We start from the raw sequence: 25849 nt of genomic DNA, 5'->3' as shown, positions 1-25849 counted from the left end.
ACGTGCGGCGACACTGCGCCCTGCACTGATACAATGTATCTGTGTGCAGACAACACGGGATGTTTGTCCCCTGCGCCGTGTCAGCGCCTCCCGTCCCTCCCTTTCTCTCCCCCTCCTGCTGCCGCCTTCCCACCTGCCTTTCCCGGGCTGCGGCGCGGGTCTTGCGGCGGGCATGGGCAGCGCGGTGCGGGCGGGCTCACTGACTCGCCAACGGCTGAGCGCAGGCAGTGAGGCAGCAGAGAGGAGCGCGGGGCTGCCGGCACACACCTGCGCTGCGCTCACACAGCAGCCTCAGCGAGCCGCGGCGGACACACCGGAGGAGTCCACTAGACTAAACCCCCCCCGAAATGGCCTGGCTCAACTGAACTTTCAAAATCGCAACGGCTGTTGTGCCAGCGGGCACGTACCATCGCCAGCGCTACGAGGGGTGTTCTCCCCGATGTGTCGGGTGCATTAGGATAACGTTCCTGACAGCAGCCGGCGGCTTCCCGCATTACTGTATGACAACAGTTACACTAAAAGCCAGGAAGGAGCCTCTCCGTGTACTTCTGCCGAGCGTGCCTGAACATGGCGATTACACTGGCATAAACAGATGAGAGGACGCTGGGCCGCGAGGACTGCTAGTGGGCACAAAGGCGACCTTGTTGAGGGGCAGAGGGCGAGGGTGCGCGGAGCAGAGAGCAGCGCCCGCTATGAGAGACAAGTGGCCTCGCCTGCCCTGCTAGTGACCCGGGCCTGCAGTGCGCATGCGCCGTGCTGGACAGCTCCTGAGAGGGAAATTTAAAAACGGTTCGGGGAGCAGCGAGAAATCACATTACAAAGAGGAGAGCAGCGGCCGGAGCTGAGCCACCCGCAGGTGCTGCCGTGCACCACCATTATTAGGTACTCCTCGGCTTCTTCCAGGGTGGCTGCACGCAGAATACAAGGGCTGTCTGTGCTGGGGAGATACATGCAGATTGTTCTCTGCTGCATCCATCTAGTTAGTATGCATGCAGCTTCACAGGCTCACTTGTGGTGACATCAACACATAAAGGGTTAATCTGGCTGTTTGTCTAGCTTGTGTCATTCTGTCCATCTGTTTTTCTAACTGTACATTTTCACTCTAAAGGAGATGATAGACAGTGACATCTCAGGAATCATGTCTGGAATAATCAGGACATCCGAAGAGAACCAACCCCCCAGCCAAGAATACAGGTACCTACACCTATCTTACCTTACCCTGCCATGAAGTTGTCATAGCAACAGTTTAACTACATAATAACTGCTTGAAAGTGTGAGTGTGGCATCAACCTATATATGCTTGAAAGTACGAGTGTGGCATCAAATTATATATATATGTGTGTGTGTATGTATGTATGTATAATATATATATATATATATATATATATATACATATATATATGAAAGTGTGAGTGTGGCATCAAATTATATATATATATATATGTGTGTGTGTGTGTATATATATATATATATATATGTGAAAGTGTGAGTGTGGTATCATATGGTTTATATATATATATATATATATATATATATATATTGATGCCATATATATATTTTTTTTAATGCCATGTATATATATATATATATATATATATATGCACATTTTTATGAGTTTGCGTGTGCTAGAATTGTATTTCTATGAGATGATGTAAATGATAGAATTATTATCTCCTTTATTCAACTTTGTTTTCATGCTACATATTTATGATTTCCAAGCACTTACCTGCCACTAGGGTTGCACCAAACATCAGATATAGAACCTTTTAATGCAATCAATGTATGCAATATAAATGTGCTTTATTGATCTTCCAACTGCTGGCTTCAGAATCTTGTGGACAAACCTCTCCTATCACTGACAGTAAATCACTGTTGCCGAAATTACCTCTGTACTATTTTTTTACAGTAATTTCACCCTTAGTCAATGACAAAATAAGGAATGCCAGAAAAAAAAAATCATTGAAGCAATTACCAAAATAGCAATTATCCCAAAAGCGAATACTTTGTCCCTCAACATTTTTGGCAATGTAAATAGAAGTGTACACCTAAAGAATAACGGTGGAAGCAAAGTAAAAGATGCCTGATCACTTTACTAGGAATGGAGAATGGCGCTCTAAGAAATAGGAAATACAATTTATTCATTGCTACTTGTAACTGAAATGTATCAGTCTGTACTTTGAGGATAAAGATTTTAGCACCCCCTGGTGCATACAAAGCAGAATACTGTAGAATGTGTGGAATTGCCTGTAATAGTGCGGAGTGCGGATGGATAATCTACAGGCAACAGATCAGAGTTTGTTTCTGTAGTATCACAATGAACAGCGATCTTCCCTTATAAATTGGTGGTGCCAGGTGAGGCAGTTGTTTGGCATATCATCTAATCATTCATCTTGGTTGATGTGTTTTATTTATGATTTGTGTATAATTGAATCCATTTAATAAATGAAATAATTTACATTATAAAGACTTCCTAATAAGCTGGATATTATATAGGTCATCATATACAAAATCAGAGCTAAATGCAGAAATAAAACTGCAGCACTTTGTCTCATGATGTGTGAGGAATATGTTTAACTTGAGCTATATGTGACACCTAAAGTCAAACGCCTTTGAGACAACCAACCAAAATTCTATTGAAAAGTGGTCTTCTAGGGGGGTTGGTCCTCTCTAGGAAAAAGATGGCCAATATATATAATATAAGGTAGAACTGAAAACCTGGTCTGGATAAGGGGATGATCTTCTAAAGAGTTGATCACTTTATTTGCTACATTTGTGACAGTTAATAATGTTGGAAACACTTTGTAACAAATATGTCACAACATGTTGCTACTCTTGTGTGTTGGAGCTGTGAGCATATAACAACTCATACAAGCATTTGACCAACAGTTTTTACACGTGACTCCCTTGGTTTGAGCATGCCTTGTAAGAATTTTTTTTCTTAGTTTTTTTGGTTATTCTTTTTAACAGATTAATGTCTGCAGGAAGCATTGGATATATCCTCTTCTATGTTTCACACTTGGCACTCTGTAGGCTTCTTTCACACAAGTGTATTTGTAAACATCAGTAGTATGGATCCGTAATATAAACATATTATAAAAACAAAAGGATCAGTGTTGCATTTGTATTTGTAGCCATGTTTGAATTCATTGGTGTTATTTTCTTTTTTGGAAAAACGTATCTACTTTTTGAACAATATAAAAAAACAAACAATGAATTCAAAAACACATGCAAATGCAGATGGAACATGTATGGATCTGTATTTTAATCGCTCTCCATAGACTTCAATGGTCCTATTACATCCATAAATTGATAAAACTAGTGCATGCTGCATTTATAAAATACATGTGTATTTTATTTTATACACCCATGTAAATAGATTCATAGATCTTCATTAGTTCTGTATTACAGTCTGCAAAAAAAAAGGATTAAATATGGATTTGAAATACATGCGTCTATAAGAAGCCTTAATAGGAGTTCACTCTGAAAAGTTTGCAGTCTGTTGCTATGAAGCATTGAAAAAAGTTTAATTTTCACATGAATAGTCAAACTGAAAGGGAAGTTTGACTTTAATGATTAAGGATTTGTGGAAAGTAATATGGACATTTGCAGTTAAAGTTTTTTTTTTAGTATTTACGGTTCTGCTATGAAGGAATACCATTGTGAAGCTTGTTGTCCTTTACGATTTATCTAAGCTCTGTAGTTTGATTTGTCAGTCAGTGGCCACCACATTGTACTTCTTTTCCAGTAGTTGTGATTGCTCCTGAGAGAGCTGAGTAAATAATGGCAAGTTTTTTTTCATGAGGCCTGACAGAGGAAAGAATAGAGCTGTCACTTTGTATGAGTGCTGTTTACACTTGCCCTGTCACTATGGCACATAACGGGATCCGAGGATCACTGCGGGGTTGCTCCGCAGTCCCACATAACTGGGGGAGAAGAATGGCTCCCAATTAAAGAGAAGGTCTGTGTGAATTTGCCTCTGTGCAGGGATCTCTAGGAGAGCATCTTTTGGAGCAGTCAAAGCATATTTAGGGTATGACTATTCAAGCTTTAAATGATGTACAAGTGGTTTGTGCTAATAACTGCAATAACAAGCTCTAAATATCTTAAGTGCCATGAAAAGAGACTTGGTCTTTGTCCAACACAGCAAAATTGCTGAAATGGAGAAATATGCTGTACAGATGTTCTTGGTTTGCCATTCACAATATAAAGTAAAAGAGGGAAATGCTGATGAGCTGAGTGTATTGAATTGGATTAAATAAGGGTAAGCAACAGATATCTGCAGATATGTGACTGAATACATTATATTCACTGTAAAGTATCACATAAATAATGGAATTACATTCCGGTGTAGTTATCCTCAAGATTAACAGAATGTAGGGTTAGTCTTTTCACAGCAAATTCTTACACATTGAAGAATACTAGTACATAATAAATAAAGATATGACATAAAAGTAATATCATGATAATGTGGCAGTCTGTCTTATAAACTATTTTCACTGGAGAGGTGATCGTGCATGTGCAGTACATATTCAGTAATAGATGACTTGACAGCTCTCCTGGCAAGTCTGTTTCATTAAATAATTGCATACAGGGGGGTACCCCCCCAAAAAAACAGGAGTCATCTTCTGGTGGTTGGGGCGTTACTAGTACAGGCTTCTGTTGCGGAACCCTTCTGTGGCAGTATGCCAGCAGGCGTTGCTGGGGAAGGTTGTGTTTGGCTGCAGTGATTTTTTTTAAACAAGTTGTTCAGTTTTTGGTCTATCTTTAATGGCCATTCATATGAACAACAAGCAGCTGTGAAATTTTGTTTCCTTTTCCAATGGTCAAAACACTTGTTAAAAAAAAAAATCGCATGGAGCAAGATTGGGTGAACACAGAGGGTTTGGCAATAGTGCCATGCTGTTTTTCATCGAAAGTTGCTTAACACTCAACGTTGTGTGGGCAAATAGGTGACTGGTTCTTCCATCATATCAATCAATCTGTCCACAGCGCTGAGCATTAAGCAGTGTTTGCCGAAAAACAACATGGCATCCTTGCATCACACTCCGTATTCACCAAATGTTGCGCTGTGCGACTTTTTTTATGAGTGCTTTGATCAGTTGAAAAGGAAACAAAATTTCACAGCTGCACATGTGAGTAAGCCATCAAAAATAGGTGAAAAACTGAACAACTTTTTGAAAAAAAAAATCACTGGAGCTGAATGGAACCTTCCCCAACTATGTCTTCTGACATACCGTCTCAGAAGGGCTCCACAGACATTAACCTAGCAACAGACACCTGTGCTAGTACCACCCCACCCATCAGAAAAAGATTCTTATTTCTTTCAGGCATCCCCTTGTTCTTTATAAAAAATACTTCTAAAAATATTTTCTTAGAATTCTGTATTCTACAATTTCCTCCTAGAAATTTATGAATAAATTGTCAACTGGGTTTTACCAAGTCACTATTAGTCCTGATTGGACAGTATCAGGGTACAGTCCCACATCATGTTCATCGCACAGCTGGTGCAGAGCTGGTTTGCAGCAGTGATGTGGCCGAGAACCCTGAGAGTGATGCCGCTCCATGCTGCTTATTAATTAATTAAAGTAACACTCCAGTTTTAAGACAGAATTCTGTCTCAGGGCTGGAGGACGAAGAGGGTAAATTACTTGCAGTTGTCCTTCTCTGCCATCCCTCTGATTTGCCAGTTCCAGGCAGCCAAGAAGGCTAATGCAATCTTCAAACTACCTGATCTCCAGTGTTAGACTACCAATGCACTATACCTGTTCTCTGATTGGCCAGAATTGCTCATGTGATCATCACTGGTCAATCGGAGAGTACTGCACAGTGTGTATTAGGTAGTTAGAAAGTTGCTGCAGCCATCGTGGACAGATGAAAACAGAGCCTGAAATTGGCGGATCAGAAGGGCAGCAGAGAAGAACAACTGCAGATATAACCCCCCTGCTCCTTCTGTCCCAGGACTAAATTTTGACCTGAAACTGGAGGGTCGCTTTAATAGGTTCACTAGCTGTTCATTCTTAATGATCGTGCGGTTTTAGGCAAACTGGTTGCCTATTAACAACCTATAGCTAGGGAACACTCAATTAATTAGTAAGCCACACAGGCCTGCAGCATCGTCAGGGATCTCAATTCAGCTGCATGTCAGCGGTGCGGTTTCCACTACATAGGACCATACCTCAGAGTGTCTAAGGCCATACCCCTAACTTGTAATACCCAGTTGTCAATTAATTCATAATTTTCTAGGTGGAACAACAGAGAGATACAACTCAGGATTCTAAGAAAAGATGCTTCAGGATTGTTATTTCATGGGGAACGCAAGTATATATTAAGATAGACAAGTCAGGAGAATGAACAGGTCCTCTTTAAATAAATGGTAGTTATAAAAATCCATGGGTACATGTAGTTATCTCTTACTTCCATTCATTTCACTGGAGAGAAAAGATAGACTTAAGATAGTTGTTGGCTGAATACAATTCCCTGTCTTTAGGCTAGGGCTACTCAGTGACGTGGGTCACGTCAACAATGTCAGGCAAGTCGCATGACCAAATACATTTGTTTGACTATTTTAGAATTGCCATTTGGCTGTAAAAGCAACAGCCAAATAGCAAACAGGCTGTAAGCAAGGAGCAGTTGCACAAAACTTGCATTGGGGTCTATATGCTGGCAAAGCTGTTTACAACAAGTGACCAAAAATCTAATGATTTTTTTGTTTCACAGTTCTGTAAGGTGTTGGGTTGCAATGTGACCCCATTAAGAATCAATAGATGTTTTGTTGCAATGCAACACTGCAGTATTTGTGTTGTGGGTCCTGAGTTGTCAAGTTGCCCTAACCTAAGCATGCCCGTTCGTCCATGTTATTTCTATGGAGGGGAAGATAAGAGGCCACCAAACTCCTTTGTTGCCACTTATTATAATGAATACAGGGGTTGAAATCCAGATTGGCAAATCCTGTTGACAAAAATCTTATGTTTATGACCACCTTTAGGGAACAACCCAGTCTGATTGACATGACTTGTTATTGTCACTGTTGATTAACGGTTTTTGGCTGATATAATGTTTCTGATAATGCAATGTAAAAAAAGTGGCTTTGCAATAACATGACCTTTAGGATGTATTCATAAATGGTGGATTTTGGCGTGGATCTGGACCAATATCCACACCACTTAGTGCCAATTTAAATGCAGATCCACAACAAATGTCACCCTTTCAATTGGAAGGCGTGAAATCTCCTGCAAAGCAGCAGCAAAATCCGTACCATGATGGAAAATCTGCCATGTATGAAGGTAGAGTTCCCTGGTGCAAGCACTGAGTCATGACTGACTCCTCGAGTGAAGTCACAACGTGATGTTATTAAGCAGACTGTTTTTGCGTGGGTGGTTTGCCATTGCCTTCCCCAGTCATCGTTTACCCCCCTGGCAAGCCTGGTACTCAGTTTACCCACCTTTGAAGGATGGACGGCTGAGTCAATCTTTAACCCTTTCCAATCCACTGTCTGACCTGTAAAGACATTATGATTTAAGGCTGTAGAGCTCCAATGTTGGAAGACATCCGTTGGGGTTCTCTTACTGTATATTGCCAGCCTCTCTGCTGTCAGAGCCTATCCAACGTGTCACCTCATGCAGTACTGGCTTTAGCCAGCATTAAAAACACCGCTGTATAACGGCAGAAAAAGAGTAAGCCCCCTGGGAAAACCAGGATACAAATTGGATTGGAAAGGGTTAACCCACAACCTTCAGGTCATAAGCAAGAGCTTAGGACTGCATTTCTGCTGCCTTATCACTCTGCTCTACACGAGGCCCATATATTTTAGAAAACCCATATTTAAATACCTTATTAGGTAATTCTGAGTTATAAAAGGGGGATTTTTTGTTTTAGAATGCTTTATCACTTCATCAGAATGAAGAGTAGCTACAAAAGTGTTTCTCGCTCTGGTGGACCTGTCCTGTCTTGCATTATGAAAGCAACCTGTTTATTTGAATGAGCACTGTGTAATGCTTCACTTAGCGTAAGATGGCGCCGCAGGGAAATTGAACACTTACTATCGGATCTATACCGTGTTTCCCCGGAAATAAGACCTACCCATACAATAAGCCCTACCCGACCCTAATTGGCTGAGCCAGCGGTGCTCATGATCCAGTCACAGCACTTGCTTGCTGGAGGTGTAGTATTCAAAGCCCCATCACCAGAAAGAGACTGCTGTGTCAACGCTGAGGATTACACTGCAGCCGGAGACCAGTGCGAGGGACTTAGACGCCGTGGACCAAGTGATTCTAAGACCCCACCCCTGAAAATAAGACACTGTGCCTCTTTTGGGGCAAATTTATATAAGACTGTCTTATTTTCAGGGAAACACGGTAGCAAATTATAGCTGATTACTGTGTGTCTCAAAAGCAGGGCACTTAGTGATCAGCTTATTGTCAAGGAGCCATTCTAACAAGTAGAATTATCCAAATGGAGAACCCATTTAAAGATTATTATATGGAATTGCAATGACCTAATATAATGTTATTATCAGAATCATTTCCTTCATAAATGGAACCTACATTCTCTGTGGCAGTAAATAACCTGCATTTCGAAGGGATGACAGTAATATTACATTAGGGATTTGCTGATAATTCAAGAGTCCAAATCAAAACTTTTTAAATATAACATGCTGATCTTTCCTTTACCCCACATTGGAAAGCATGGAGTCAAAACTAATTATGTTACATCAAACCACCAGTCAATGCTTACATTGTCCCACCCAGGCATATTAGTTTCATGGGGACCACCCTGATATAAACATTCATAAAGAGGCTGACTTGTCAAAAAGCGGCATAGCACCATGGGAATGTTGGCATGTCAGATTGGATTAGTATCGTGTTTTGGGCAGGCTGAGGACATACCCTATCTGAATCCCCATGCTTTGTGGAGGTGGAGGCTGGTTTGAACTCCACCCCAGTTATTAATGGGACTAATTAATGACTGTCAATCATGTGTCAGTTGATAATTTGTGTATCCCTGCTTTCATTTATGCTACCTTGTGAGCTTAAACGTTCACAGGGGTCTTTGCTGTGTAAATTTAATTCAGTTAATATTTAATCTTATAGCTTTCATTATAGTTAGAACACAAAGCTGGTTATATTGTACGCCGTCCGCAGGCTCACCAACAAGGCCGGGGGAATGAGACCAGCATTTGCTGCCGTAGCTTCTGAACTCGAATCACCTGCAGATAACTTGGGCTTCACAAAGTCGTACCAGTTGTATGTAGTGTCTCGCGGGGTAAGACGGGTGGCAGAGAAGAGTTTGTGCCACATTATGATGCTTTAACAGTTCTTTACGGAAGAGACTTTCAGGAAAACAGTAGTAACAGGCGGTTTCAGTCTGGCGGAAAGAGCATATGGAAATCAGTACTCAATACAGCCCTACTCTGCCTCTAGCAATCTCGCTCCCCAGGCATTAGATTAATCTGGCAATGTCTTGGCACTTGACAGGGGTATCTCCACTATGCCGGCTACACTTGCTTACCCAGGCCCTCTCAGCAACATCCAGTGAGATCACACAACTCAGCTCTTTCTCATCTCATGCTACGACACTGGGCAAACATGTTCTGCCCACTACTTATAGGGGTTGTCCCAGTTATAGATATTGTGTAAAATACATTCACCATGCAATAACATAACAAATGGACTTATACTCACCTCTCCCCGCTTCTGTGTCCTGCGGCGCCGCTCTGGGTCTCCCCTCCAATATCATGTTTACAGGCTTCCCCAGACTCTTTATGGGAGGTCATAGGTACTACAGCCAATAACAGAGCTCAATGATTGATTCCTGAGCTCAGTTATTGGCTACAGGGCCTGTAATGTCCTGTAAACCGGGCGGGACTGCAGGCAGTAAACAAACACAGGAGCAGAGGATCAAGAGCTGCCACAACGGGAGTGGGAAGAGGTGAGCATAAGCCTATTTGTTATGTTACTGCATGGTGAATGCATTTTACACAATATCTATAACTCAGACAACCCCTTTAAGGCTCTATTTACATACATAGCCAAGCCTCCAGCATAGACAATCTCCCTGCCATGCCATGAAATTTTGTCAAGTCATGTTTATTAAAGTGGCAATGTCAAGCACAACTTTGAATAGAACTTTGATAAGTTTGCAACAGCTATACACAATCCCCATAGTTCAGGTGATCAATGAAGGCTAAACACTATCAAGTGGTTAATCTACCTGTGCAGACCCTTATAATATAAGGCAGGAATGTAACTGGTTCCTGTGTTTTTTTTACAGATGTCTTACTTGTTAAATTGAATGTTTTAGCACGCTACATAGTTAACGTAGCATGCCTACTAGAGTTGAGCGAACATACTCTGCCGAGCTTGATGCTCGTTGGAGTATTAGCGTACTCGATGGTGCTCGTTACTCGAATGAGTATCAAGCCGTGTTCGACCCCGCCCCAGTTTTTGGCTCCTCCCCACTGTGACGTGCCTGTTTTGGCCCCTCCCCGCCGCGACGCAATGTGCGTCAATGGCAAATTTTTTGGCTGGCTGGCTGGCTGGAGAGAGAGAGAGACAAACCTAGGGAGAAAAAAAAAAAAGCTCGGCCCCGGCGTCCCACATACAAAAATGCTCGAGTCTCCCATTGTAGTCAATGGGGTTCATTACTCGAGTAGAGCTCTCAAATTTTACGAAAAGCTCGACTCGAATAACGCGGCCTCGAGCATTTGGGTGCTCGCTCATCTCCTAATGCCTACCCTATGTGCATAGTTCAGCAGTCAGTAGAAGGCAATGGGCTATGCAAATAGCATAAGATGCCGAACAAGTGTTCAGCGTGTTAAACAAACAGATGTGGCGCATTAAACATTTGTTTGGCACCTTTCCCCTCTGTATGTACTTTACTTAAATCTTAAAGAAATATTGCTGCCAAACACAAAAATTGACTTTTGCGCAGATTACTAGAACTACTCCTCCCATTTTATCAGCTCCTGTGCCTCCGTTCAATAATCCGCCAGCAATGTTCGGTGCCCAAAGTATTGACATATAGCCGTTTTTCAAACACAAGCAATTTTGATCAATGATAATTGAGAGTTTATCCTTTATTGTTGATCGTTCTGTGCATTTAGACTTGTCAATAAGCATTACGACTGCTCGGAAATGAAAGAATTCTAAAAGCTATTACTCCATGTAGTTGGGCCATAACCTGGTGCCTCTTCTGGCAGGCCTCCGGGGAGCATTTCCTATGTAACCCTGTTCATGATCTGTATCACACACAATGCAGAGCTTGAGGGGGTGTTACAAAACGCTCCCCGGAGGCTTGCCACATGGGCACTAGAATTGGTGCTGGTCGGGTGACTAGTTGAGAGTCTCCGGGTGAATGTTGTGAACAGGAGCCGGTCAGACAGCTGGACAGGCCATGCTCCAGTACTTCAGGCAAAAGTGAGTACGTTTAAACCAAAATATTAAACTGCGTAGAAGTATACCAAGAAAAAACTAATGCATTGGTTTTTGCAAGTTACTTAACTTGTGATTATATTGAGACAAATAACTTTACATAGAGTGGAATAGAGTTTATGTTGTCATATGCCTTCCAATTCTGGCTGATGCTTACAAATTACCTATAAATAAGGGCACTAGGTCATTTCAGGTCAATACTCGAAACTGATGGGAGTTTCTGATATATTCATTTTCTCGTCTTGAAGGAACAGGCAATGGCTAAAATAGGATTGCATTATATTCATTGTTTAGATTGTGAGCCTAAACATATAACAATATCCGGAAGTGATTGATATTGCTTGATATTGTCTTTATAGCTCTTGTCTTTGTACTTTATCAGTGCTTAATATTTGTCAGGGATACTCAATGTACAGGAAAATGTATTGCTTTATTGCTAATAGAATGATACCCTTATTTATATGTGATTTGCCTATCTGTGGCAGTATTTCTTCAATGCATGATACAAAAATCACCTGAAGTGGTGAGTTAGTATTTGTAATGCTGATGTGAACTGACATGTATGTCTGGATGACGTGAATCATACGGTGGCTATCAAGGTACAAGTGGCCTTGCGTTTTGGCTTTCAAAGTGATTATTAGTTAAGCCATCATCATTAATGGATTGTGTAGATTGCATATTGATGTAGACAATAAGTGTAACTCACTTACCTACCGTGTTTCCCCGAAAATAAGACAGTGTCTTATATTAATTTTTGTTCAAAAAGGTTTAACTTATTTACATGTATAGCTGCCTGGACACTATTTAAATTGACTTTTTTAATTAACTGTTAGCAGGGCTTAATTTTGGAGTAGGGATTATATTTCAAGCATCCTCAAAAAGCTTGAAAAATCATTTTGCAGCCTCAAAAATTCTGGAAAATCATGCTATGTCTTATTTTCAGGGTATGTCTTATTTTCAGGGAAACACGGTAGTAAATATATTCGTGTGTTCGTTGATATATATATATATATATATATATATATATATATATATATATATATACACACACATTCTGGATTTTCTATAGTAGTCCCTCTAGGAAAGAAATGAGAAAGAAAAGAGGAAAGAGAGGAAGTAAATAAGTATTTACGCAGGGCTGGACAAATCACAAAAGCCAAGTGACCAATCCTATGTTTGTGGTTTTTGTATTGATGTGTAGGACCCTTCAGGCAGTAGATGGCACATATACTGCACTAAACGGTTACAGTCTTTACTTAGCTGCAGAATTAGCGGCACAGTCCTTTTACTTGGCACACAGTGTTAGAATTTTGTAACACCGTTTCAGAACTTGGCAACACTGTCTCATGCTTTCTGCTCTTGGACTATCACACTACAGTCTCTTTAACCTGGTATGCCTACAGGGACACACTTCAGGACTCACTTGGATATGCACTCACAATCTCAATGTTGTAAGGGCTTTCAGTTTCGTGACAATACAGCAGGTCGACGATCGGAGCTCACTCTGCTCCCATGGCCTTATTCTATATTATAGTCTTGTAGTCTGGGGTCTTTATGCCTAGTTGCTTTTCTAAAATCTTTTTGTGACCATTTTCCTTTGAAAGTCTACTTGGTGTTTGCAAATGCATGCAGTACAACATTGGCCTACCCTAGTAAAGCAGTCCTAGAAAAAAAATCCCACAAGCCTTTTGACTGTGTCCTATTGGAACAAGTAATACAAGGTCATTTTAGGAATTGCTTTTGTACTATAAGCTTTATGAATTATATTGCTGTGATGCTTATTATATGATATCACTTGGCTTGACTTTTTAAGTAATTGGACTTACAGCTTATTATCTTGACTTGCGTGCTCCATACATAGAACTCATTCTCAATTCATACCTTCCCTCTCCACCCTACCCATCCGCTACGTGTTGCTTTAAATTTTAATTTTACCTTGCAATTTGCATACACAAATCAATAATACTAGTTCTTAGAGAGGGTCTAACTGTAGGTATGTATATCCTGCCCGGTAGTAACCTCCTATCAGTGTCTCTATAATGCTTGCAGTAATTCTCCTCTGCCTGCTTACCTTCCTGTTACGATCCGGTTGAAGGTTGGAGTCTCTTGTTGTAACCGGTGCAGATTGGTAGCGTAGTTAGGGAATCCAGAGGTCGGTACACAGGTAGATATGTCAGGTAGTTGTATGGGGGAGCAGCAGGTGAGAGAGCTTGACTACTGGCTGGGAGCAGAATAATCCCCTACTGAGGGAGGAACAGTGCCAGGTTTAGTGTCTAATCAATGAGGGGTGGAACTGATCAGGAGCTGGGTTTACAGGAGCAAGAAACTGTGCAAGTTCTGGCAAGGGAGCTGTCCAGCAGGCTAAATAGCTTATTAGGGTGAGACGTCGCCTGGAGCATGGGAGTTCCCAGACTCGAACCCTGACAAAATATCACTTCATTCTCTTTCTTATTCCTCTATGATTCACATAACAAAATTCTTACATATCTCCATAATTTGCAGTAATAGTCACATTCTATTCTCTACATTAATACAGGCTTTCCACCCATATTTCTCTGCCACAATTACTAGTCTATATTTGGTTTCTTGTCTCCCTGCAGTAACTTTTCTCATGGCACTCTTCACTCTCCGTGTTCACACCTGCAATATAATTTTACCTCCGTGATTGCTTTCCACTCCTTGCAGTAATTCCTCTTCATCCCTATTCTGTCCTATATATCATTCCTCTTTGAGTTCCTCTATTCTGTATTACTTTTCCCCCCAGACCTTCACACGCTGCAATAATCCATTTACTATGTCAACGTTTTACAATATTCCTGCCCTATTCCTTTATGTTTCTCACTATACCGCTACTATAAAAGGTGTAGACTCTGCATTGTGCCACCTTTACACATTCTTTAGTAGTTTTAGGGTCCTTTTGGATGGAGCAATTTGCTCAGGTACACTAGTACTGATTAATGAGATCAGCGCTCCTCTACCGGGCCTTCACATAGGTGGAATCAGACATTGTTATGGGGTGAACAATCGTTTATGTGATCACTCATCCCTGCAGAGCTGACATTGCGGATTCATTGGCCAATTGTATCAATTATATGAGCAAAAAAAATACTCAACGGTAAATTAAACAACTTTTGTCCCATGTAAATGGGGAGATGCGCAGTCGACCAATGTCAACCCTATGGGGATGAACGATCATAGATTATGATTTGGCCTGTATAAGATCCCATTAATCGGCGCTCGTCTACCAGAGCAAATTGTTTCGCCTAATCCTACCTGTAGTAATTTGGTCCCTTTGTAATTTTTAACTTGACAGAAGTTCTTTCATTTAGTGGAACATGTTTGCTAAATATATTTCATAGATACAAAATGTTTATATAATAAAAATGTGCCCTATGTGATATATATTTGACACATTATATATTAATATCATACATTAATGATTGTGTCAGTTAAATCAGTGTCATAAATTGTTACACAATATAATATGCTGTTTTTTATTTGCTCCTCTCATTTTATTTAGGTCTTGTGCAGTACAATTGCTGAATAATTATTCATACTTTAGCCTTTTTCGTATTAAATGTTTTGTGAATATTCTAGATTAATAAAAATAAAATATTTGCAGCTACTATTTTTTGTCAAATGTGCTTTTGCCTTGTACTTTATGTAAGGCCCAAGCTGGCCATAGACATTAGGTAGCTTTCAAGCAACAGCTATGACCCTCTTCATTAACATACACACATGGCTCAACTAAGTGCAAATGTTAGGTCATAAGAGGGACAGATAAGTTGTTTCCATCTTTGATCCGAGGGAAAGGACAAAGCTTCTTTTAGGAAAATTCTAACCTGTCTGATCCTTGTTTCTACTGTTCCTCATAGACTTTAGATTGTTGACAGATCAATTGGCAGGATCAGTAAAAAAAAAGTACAAAAGTCTAACTTTAGACTGAAAGAATAGAAACAGAAAGCAAAGCAGATGTGAAACTGCTAAAGATATGAAAAACATTAGTTATACACTATTATTTTTCACACGTCGATCCGTAAGAGTGAAGACTTTATAGTTTGTGGATCTCATTGGAGGAGCTGGGAACTCACGTATGTATAGGATGGGCATAAAGGGACAGGGACACATGTGTGTAATGTATAAGTTCGGCCATTACTGCTGTAATAAATAGACTGTAGTAAATGCTCATTGAAAACTGAACATCTGCCTTCCTTACTTGGATCCCAGGGCCAAAAGGCTACAGACACCTGGCTTGCAGCAGGAGTTAGTGGCAATTTGTATTCATAGTAAAAAGCTGCTCATTGCAGAATAAAAATGATGCAAATGGCAAAGACATGTTAATAGCTGAATATTGCTATGGTGAGATTAATAAATGAGTATGTTTGTGGTCCCAGGAGCGATCTGGTGAGTTTAATGGGAAGTGTTAACACATTGCTTGATAGTGTTTTACAATCCTGGAAGGAGGTTTGCCACATGACAGGAGGCATTTGTACAGGGTTTTGACTCTTAACACCCCTTATCCGACCTTTCGATTTAAAATAAGGAAAAATCACAAGCCTCTTCTTTCAGGCCAGTAGGCACCAGGCGGGTGGCAGATGGCATGTTTTTGTGCGTTGCTTGTCTGCTGTCATTCAGCTAGATTAATGCAGGGTCTGTGTAGAGGGGTAAGGGAGAGGGGGAGGAAGATGAAAAAGAGAAACAATTAACCTAAAAACAAAACAATGGAGACACGTGTCAGTCGGCTCTAGCCGTTTGGGGACACAATAGGCAATCATCTTTCAATAACAGAACCAACTGTTGCAACCCAGCCGGGCCTGCCCAGCTTTCAAATGATTTCGTTTGATCTTGTTTGTTTATGATTCGGCCAATGGGAGCGCAGGAATAAAGGTCAGCTGGGCCCTTTCTCCCCTTCACCCTGCAAAATTGCAAAGGGATATTATGAGCATGAATGGTAGGGCATGCTGTTCTTCTACAAAAGCAGCTTCAGCGCAGACTGGGCAAAATCAAAACACTTCACTGTACAGAGTGCAGCGCATGGCGAGCATGGGACTCGATATATAATGTATCCTCATTTCATCTAGAAACCTAGTTGTTTCATCAGCTTTTAACTGCATTACACTAGTGCATTATATTAGAAATGAGTCAATATAAGATTTATCAATACATTGAAAGCATACTCAACTATTACATACAGTACACAGCTCCATAGAAGACCTATTACACGCTCTACTTTCTACAATTCAGTTCAAAATCAATTCCATTTCCAAATATGAATACATTAATCTCAGTCACCGTTAATCAGCGATCCTGAACTGCTATCTTGTTACATTTTTTATATATGCAGTACATACAATGCAGAATACGTGTATGCTTTTTATTACCTATAGTGTTAATGCTTACAGGCTCGTGTCCTCTGAGCCCTCCCAAATGCGAGATGATGATCTTCCCAGTGACTTGCAGTCTCTATCATGGCTGACCTCTGTGGATGTGCCCAGGTTACAGCAAATGACCAGTGCAAGGATGGAGTACAGTATGAACACCCAGAACATAGTGGTACAGCAACAAGGTAGGCTACTTTTTCACTATCTATCTATATACACACACACACACACATATATATCTACATATATACCCTGTCTTATTTTCGGGGAAACAGGGTATATATATATATCCACACACACATATACGGTGTATATGTGTATATATATATATATATATATATATATATATACACACACACACATACATATACATACACACAAACATATACATTCTAGATAGATAGATAGATATACATACACATACATATACATACACAAAAGCATATACATTCTAGATAGATTAGATAGATAGATAGATATACATACACATACATATACATACACACAAGCATATACATTCTAGATAGATTAGATAGATAGATTGATAGTGTGTGTATATATATATATATATATATATACACATATACAGTATATATTAATATATATACACACACACATACATATACATACACACAAGCATATACATTCTAGATAAATTAGATAGATAGATTGATAGTGTGTGTATATATATATATATATACACACACATATACAGTATACAGTATACATAAATATATATATATATATATATACACACACACACATACATATACATACACACAAGCATATACACTCTAGATAAATTAGATAGATAGATTGATAGTGTATATATATATACACACATATACAGTATATATTAATATATATACACACACACACATACATATACATACACACAAGCATATACATTCTAGATAAATTAGATAGATTTATAGTGTGTATATATATATATACACATATACAGTATACATAAATATATATATACACACACACATACATATACATACACACAAACATATACATTCTAGATAGATTAGATAGATAGATAGATTGATAGTGTGTGTATATATATATATATATATATATATATATATATACACACACATATACAGTATATATTAATATATATACACACACACACACATACATATACATACACACAAGCATATACATTCTAGATAAATTAGATAGATTGATAGTGTGTATATATATATATATATATATATATATATATATATATATACACACACATATACAGTATACATAAATATATATATATATACACACACACACACATACATATACATACACACAAACATATACATTCTAGATAGATTAGATAGATAGATTGATAGTGTATATATATATATACACACACATATACAGTATATATTAATATATATACACACACACACATACATATACATACACACAAGCATATACATTCTAGATAAATTAGATAGATAGATTGATAGTGTGTGTATATATATATATATATATATATACACATATACAGTATATATTAATATATATACACACACATACATATACATACACACAAACATATACATTCTAGATAGATTAGATTAGATAGATAGATAGATAGATAGATAGATAGATAGATAGATAGATAGATAGATAGATAGTGTATCTATCTATCTACACACACATATACATACTATATATATAGTGACTATGTATTACATAGTATTCATGTTATCTATAGTACTGCGTGTGTTCTTTGCCACTTCACATATGTTCTCATTCACAGGTCAACTCTCAAACGCCATGTCTGGGCAAATGATTCACATACCAGCAAGTATGCAGCAAGGCATTCTGGGTCTTAATACAATAACCTCCCATGTTTCCAATGTAAGTGCATAGATAAAATATGCAGATAGACATTTTTATTGGCAGGGCAAAAGCAAATTCATTAGCTTGATTTTTTTCTTCTCCACAGATCAGCCAGTACCCTATGAGTGGACATCAGTCTCCAAGCCTTCAGTCACCGCAGCCTATCTATCAGTCTCATACTCAGCAGGTCTATGCACTATCTCAGGGCTCCCAGCAGGTAAGCTACTGGTATTTGGATCTACTGCTCTTCTAGCTGCGAGGTCCTGACTGCGCTCCAGCGTATTACCGTAAACATAACATTAAAGAGACCCTCTGGGTCGCAGTGATAATGTCACTATACATGCAGGATGTACTTGTGCCCTCCTGCTTAAATATTTCTGGCACAGTTTATCCCATTCCCAGTCCCCTCTTTATAAATAGACAATGACATGTATAGCGAAAATGTTTACTGTGAACTAAAGGGTGACCGGACTAAATTTCACCTTTAACCCTTTCCAATCCACTGTCTGACCTCTGAAGACATTATGATTTAAGGCTGTACAGCTCCGATGTCGGAAGACGTCCGTCGGGGTTCTCTTACTGTATATTGCCAGCCTCTCTGCTGTCGGAGCCTATCCAACGTGTCACGTCATGCAGTACTGGCTTTAGCCAGCAGATAGCGCCACTGTATAACAGCAAAAAAAGAGGTAGCCTGCTAGGAAAACCAGGATTCAAATTGGATTGGAAAGGGTTAAAAATGCTGCATTCATATGAATGATTTGTATACCAACAGGGAACTGATTGCATGGGGTTAAAAGCGGGTAATCCCTCCTTTCAGCTGACCGTCATATATAAATAACTGTTTTAGGGCTCAGATAGTCTATGTGACATTTTCATTTGTGCCTTATGTTCTTCTCATTGCAGTGTTCTCCCGCTGGGATATTTAACAATTCCTACAGAGCACAGTCTCCATATTCTCAAGCACGCCTGGCAGCTCATTCTACACAGGATCTACATCCTAAGAGTTACCCAAAGCCTATATATTCATACAGGTGAGTTTCTCAGTTCTGTACATACACAAATCGAAAAAAAATCTGCAGTATTGCAAAATGTCCCCACTATTGAATGCTTTGTTACAGCTGCCTTATTGCAATGGCCTTAAAAAATAGCAAGACTGGAAGTCTGCCAGTGAGCGAGATCTACAGTTTCATGAAGGAACACTTCCCATATTTTAAGGTAAGACGGATGAGGGGCAATAATCCTGACTTATAACAGTAGTACATATGATAGCATCGCTGAATGCACCAAACTGGATGGGAAGAGCAGCAGACCATACTGGGTTTCATTCTATTCATCAATGGATGAAAACTGCAGTGAGTCCAGGTCCATGAAAACTGATCAGCCAAAAATTAAAGGGCTTGTCCAGTGAACTTTTTTTAAACACATACATGAATATACATGCAGAATCTATAGGTAACATGCCTGGTGCCCTTCTTTTCTATGTCGTTGCCGCAGTTCGCTTTATTCACAGTCCTCTCTGAATGTATGAATGTAAAAAGGCTGCCAAATTCTTAAACAGTACTACCCTATGTAGTGTGTGTCAGTGCCCCACATACAAATAGCCTCTGAAGTCCCACCAATCGGAAGGTAGCTTTCCTGTAAATTAATGTCTGACCTTCTTAAGGACCTTTCGGACGAAATAGGCTGCACGACGCACCACAAGCCGCAATAATTTCCACACCAAGATCTGCAAGCTACCTGGGGATTTTGATGCAGAATTGAAAATGACTTAAAACCTGCCTGCAATTCCTCATCAAAATCCGCAGTGAAACTTTTAGATTTTGGTGTGGAATTCCGCAGCTGTGGATGTGGCTGCGTCCTGCGGCGTAATTCCATCTTGTGTGAAAGGTCTCTAACGGGCCTTGTAACATATCCGAGGATATAAGGCAAACCAGAATCTACTTAGCTGTTTCGGGGATCCTAATACATGAAGAAAGGACTTGGAATGGGATGACCCGCAGCAGCAAGACTGTGAAGGAAGTCACCATGTATGTTAACTATGAATTCCATATGTATTGTAACATTTTTACTGTGAACTGGAAAGTCGCTTTAATTACTGCTGCACCAAAATCCATTTATCTATCCTACCCTGAGTCAACAGTTAAGGCTGCACTCAGAAGGCTATGTGTGAGTTGCGCCTCGGATTCTCAGGCGCAACTCGCATCGATGGGTACACCGACACCCACCCATGTGCTTTGTATATCCTATTTTTGTCTATTATATGGACTAGAATGGAACATGCTGCATTTTTTTTAAAAACTCACACATAGCTTCATAGGCTATAATGGGTCCATGTGCGATCCGTGAAAACCATGGACAGCACACAGACGTAAAATATAGCCGTCTGAATAAGGCTGGCGATGTTTTATTTTTATCCCCCAATTAAACATTGTGTAAATGTCACAGCCAACCTCTGTATTGTTGCTGGTCTTACTGTACATTCCCTTATGACCCATCTTCTAATGGGCAATGTCAGCAGGGTAATGTAAAATGATTCTTCCACGCATACAAGCGGGAAATCACTTGCGATTTCCTCTCACAGAGGAAGAATCGCAGCATGCTCTATTTTTGTGCAATGGAAGCTGCCCATCCCGCGGCGATTCTGAAATGTCAATTTTGAAATCGTAGCGGATCTGCGACACCGCCGGTGCGATATTCTCTGCATTGCAGATGTGGGGCGCTGCACCAGCTGGCACATCCACAATGCATCTGAGACAGGTACGCGGGGATCACAGGCCGGCACAGGATCGGATTTCGCTGTGAGATCTCGCAGCCGGAATCCAACCCAGCCGTGTGCATGCGGCCTATATGTGTCATAAATTCCCTTATTGTTTAACACGTGTTAAAACATATTTACAATGGTAGTCTGGCTGACAAGCTTCTACAATTTGTACTTTGCTGCTACAGACGGCACCTGATGGCTGGAAGAATTCGGTGCGACACAACTTGTCCCTCAACAAGTGCTTTGAAAAGGTGGAGAATAAGTTAAGCGGATCTTCTCGCAAAGGATGTCTGTGGGCACTGAACCCTGCTAAGATAGAGAAGATGGAAGAGGAGATGCAGAAGTGGAAGAGGAAAGATCTACCAGCCATTCGAAGGAGCATGGCTAACCCAGGTAAGCATAAGTTTACTAACTGGCAAGATCAGTTGACCTTACCTAGAAACTACACATATAGTCTTGCGTAAATACACATATTTGACTCTATTTTTGCAAATATATATATTCTTTCATTACAGATGAACTTGACAAACTGATTATGGACAGACCTGAAAACTGCAAAGCTCCCAGCAAGTTGGCAACGTCAGAAGCACCAGTAATGACAAATATTGGAAACATCCCCATCCAGCACGTTCAGCCGCACCCTGTCATGACGCTTTCTTTACAGTCCATACCTTTACACCATCAAATTCAGGCACAAGCTAGGATTGCATCAAGTTCTCCTGCACCAGCCCAAAGCCCTCCTCTCCATGTGGTTCCAGACATGACCCAAAGCCCGCTGCACCAGCATATTATAAGTAGGGGGGCTTCTGACTTCCTCAGCATTACCTCAGACATGAACACAGAGGTCGATTCAATTGATCCTAGCATCATGGATTTTGCTCTCCAAGGTAGGATATTAGTGCTAATAAGGGCCCATTCACACAAACATTAGGCCTCCATTACGGCTTTCCGTCTCTCTGTTCCATTTTTCCAGGCAGAGAAATGGAATTAAAACGGAAATAAATATTTCCTTTTTTTCCCCATTGATTTAAATGGAAGCAAACTGAAAGCTTTGCTTGCTTTCCATTATTTTAAAGACCCACTGAGATCAATGGGGAAAATGGAAACATTTATTTTTGTTTTAATTCTCCAAAAACGGAACAGAGAGATGGAAAGCTTCAACGGAGCCCTAATACAGATGTGAAAGGTTCTTGGGTTGTAGTGAACTTATTATACATGACAAAGACTCACCAAATTCACCATTTTTCCAGTCATTAACGGGGTAAATCAGAAGGTCACTTACGATATTTTATTTTGTTTGTATACAGGGTTATGTCATCAGTATAGAGAGAAAAAATGGTTCAGAAGAAGTCACATTTAACTAGAAGAGAGCGATTTGTTTTCAACATAGTGCCAATTTATGGGCAGACAGCCATTTACCTTTAGGGATTGATCTGACCAACAACTGTAATAAGTACTTTGACCGAGGACAGAACTTCCTGTCTTTGGTTCATCATTGCCTATTGCAGTTAAGGTCAATCTTGTGTGACTGCATCATTGTGTAGTTCTGCACTGCAAAAGGCTGTAGTGAGCAGAAACATATGGAAATGTGGCAGAGCCAGCATTCAATAGATATACAACAATAAACGTGTCCCTTTTTTTTGTCCACCAAGACACTGTATAACTTTAGGAACGCAAAGCTTTTGCCATGTCTATGGATCAGTAAAGGCAAAGCTTATAATATTACTAGTACCCTGGGAGCAACCTGAGAGTGTACTGCAGCCTGTTGACTATTTTCCTAGCAGGATTTTTAGACTAGATCTGAATAATATGTATATAAGTACTGAATATAAAAACGTATAGAGAATTTACTATGAGCCGCTCAGCACTGACTCAGAGGACCATCCACTATTTTCATAGGGTTACATATAGGCGTATTGTGCATAATGGAAATTATCCCTTTCTAACAATAACAAGGGACCTGCTTTCAGTTACTTTTGGAATGCAGGTAGATCAGATATAATTCTCACAAATACTTAAAATGTACCTGAAAAATATTAAACCTTCTTTATATAGTTTACTAATATTACTATTAGTATTTTTACCATTACCATAGTGAGGACACAGAACACGCACGTCAGCATGTCTCTCCTAAGATGTTCCTCTTCAGCCTAGAATCCGTAGCTAGCATCTATATGCGGTGACTACCAATTCTCCTTGTCAGAGTAAGGTTGGGTTCACGCGGGGGGGACTTGCCACGGAAATTCTGTCTGGAATTTCGCCGCCGCTAATCCCGGCTTTAGACAGTCATGTGGACAAGATTTCTCAGAAATCTGGTCCACACGGGACGGCGAATCTGCCGTGGCAAAGCCGGCGCTGCGTCGCGGATTCGCCGGCCGCAGCATGTTCATTTTTTTTCTTCTTCCGCTGTGGCCGCGCTCTCCTCTATGGGAGCACTGGCCGCAACAGAAGAGCGTGCGGCCAGGCTACTTCAAAACCCACGGCTAAGTGCCGTGGGTTTTGAAGCAGCGCTTCTCCCGGTGGAAATCTCACGGTTTTTCGCTGAGGCCAAACCGCCAGATTTCCACCCAGAATCCAGCATGTAAGAACCCAGCCTAAGGAGAGGGAACTAGAGCCGGGGAAAGGGACCCCAATTTTCCCAGTAGATGGGAGTCCTGGAAGTGGAACCTGTTCCTAAGGTTTCGTTCACACAAGCATAGTATAGGTGCGCACAGAAAGCGCTTCTATAGGAACCAATGATTTCCTGTAGAAGTGTTCACATGATGAAAGAATGTTAGACACGCTTAATTTGCGCACCTAACAAAGATACGACATGCGTGCAAAGATAGGACCTGACCTATCTTTGGTGCGTGCTTTCCCTAAACTCCTATGGGAGCTGGAATACTTGCTCCTTGGATCGTGTGAACGGGCTAATTCAAGTAGCTGGAATTAACCCGTTCATGCAATCTTTAGTGCAGCATAGCCGTGATCTTTGCATGTGGCTATACCGTGCAGCCACAGCACTCGTGTGAACGAGTCCTAAAAGACATTTCTGGCATATACTTTTGATGTGCCATAAACGTCTCAATAGGCAATAACCCTTTAAGCTTTATTTCAACCCTTGGGAGCAGTCCAATATGACAGTGCAGACCTCGGGCCAGAAAAGGTTGGACACTCCTGATTAAGGTTCTTAGAAATACTGTGCCATTTCTAGACATGACATTTTGAATTACCACATATACTCGAGTATAAGCCAACCTTTTCAGCACATTTTTTATGCGGAGAAAGCCCTTCTCAGCCTATATTCGAGTGAGCTAGGTAAAAAAAAAACAAAAACGCAATACTCACTTTGCAGCCGGCAGCCGCGATAGACCCCCCGGTGGTGCGGCAAGCTGCTCTGTAATCCTCCCCGCTGTCAGCTCTTTCTGCTAAATGGGGCTTTGAATTTCCCCGCTGTCAGCAAGTAAGCACTGTGATTGGATCGAGCGCCAGCCAATCACAGCCGGCACTCAATCATTCACAGCCATTGAGTGAATGACATCACTGAATGGCTGTGATTGGTTCATCGAGCGCCAGCTGTGATTGGCTGGCACTCGATCCAATCACAGAGCGTACTTGCTGATGACAGGGAAATTCAAAGCCTAGTTTAGCAGAGAGAGCTGACAGTGGGGAGGATTACAGAGCAGCCTGCGGCACCGCCGGGGAGACCATCGTGCTGGGTACACAGACGCCGGCTGCGAGGTGAGTATAGCGTTTTTTTTACCAATTTTAGCTAGGCTTATACTCGAGGCACCTAATTTTCCAAGTTTTTTGTGGTAAAATTAGTTGCCTCTGCTTATACTTGGGTCGGCTAATACTCAAGTATATACGGGATGTCAATCTTTAGTTGTACTCTATAGATGTAAAATGTTATCGCTGCAGTCCTTTATTTTCTGTAAAATAGTGCGGACAGTGAAATATGTATCTTCCATATGTATTCAACACAACCTATATGCACCTTACATACCTATAATATTACTTTCTTTTTCCAGGTAACATCTGGGAAGATATGAAGGACGACAGCTTCAATCTGGACACATTGGCAGCATTCAGTAACTCTCCTCTGCAGCTGTCAGACTGTGATTTAGGGACCATTGGCCTGACACCGGTGTCTAGTAGCAGTGACCATTCCTTCACAGACTTCCAAGTAACCAGCCTATATACTACATATGCCAATTTGGACAATTCAACACCTTCCCAGTGTGTGACGGGACAGGGCAATAAACCCATTGCTCTGTTGTAGATCTGCCAGAGACAGCATATGCACCAGAACCAAAATGACTGGGAACAGAATGTAAAAGTGAACATGGTTTACATACAAGACTACTGTCCACATTTCCAGCGCTGCCTTGTTTATCTGGTTTTGCATTTTTTTTGACAAGCAATCTGCATATCTTTTACCTATT

General features: G+C 40.6%; 1 protein-coding gene across 1 annotated transcript; it reads left to right on the top strand.

Annotated features, from left to right (window-relative positions):
* The first annotated feature begins 205 nt into the window (after positions 1-205).
* On the top strand, positions 206-25849 carry FOXN4 (forkhead box N4). The gene is made up of 10 exons (XM_066601969.1): positions 206-882; positions 1109-1194; positions 16832-16995; positions 18582-18682; positions 18771-18881; positions 19568-19695; positions 19783-19879; positions 21611-21818; positions 21941-22312; positions 25436-25849. Exons 2-10 carry the CDS (start codon positions 1112-1114, stop codon positions 25684-25686), a joined length of 1515 nt encoding a protein of 504 aa, XP_066458066.1. The 5' UTR covers positions 206-882; positions 1109-1111; the 3' UTR covers positions 25687-25849.

This window comes from Eleutherodactylus coqui, chromosome 5, assembly GCF_035609145.1.
Source record: "Eleutherodactylus coqui strain aEleCoq1 chromosome 5, aEleCoq1.hap1, whole genome shotgun sequence".
Taxonomy (NCBI): Eukaryota; Metazoa; Chordata; class Amphibia; order Anura; family Eleutherodactylidae; genus Eleutherodactylus; species Eleutherodactylus coqui.
Note: the sequence above shows the minus strand (reverse complement) of the source record. Positions and strands in the feature narration are given on the sequence as shown.

Excerpts from the sequence above, each read along its gene's own strand:
- FOXN4 (XM_066601969.1), top strand. The coding sequence starts at position 1,112 with ATGATAGACAGTGACATCTCAGGAATCATGTCTGGAATAATCAGGACA. Across the intron at positions 18,683-18,770 it reads TAACCTCCCATGTTTCCAAT|ATCAGCCAGTACCCTATGAG; the intron begins GTAAGTGCATAG and ends TCTTCTCCACAG. Across the intron at positions 19,880-21,610 it reads AACACTTCCCATATTTTAAG|ACGGCACCTGATGGCTGGAA; the intron begins GTAAGACGGATG and ends TTGCTGCTACAG.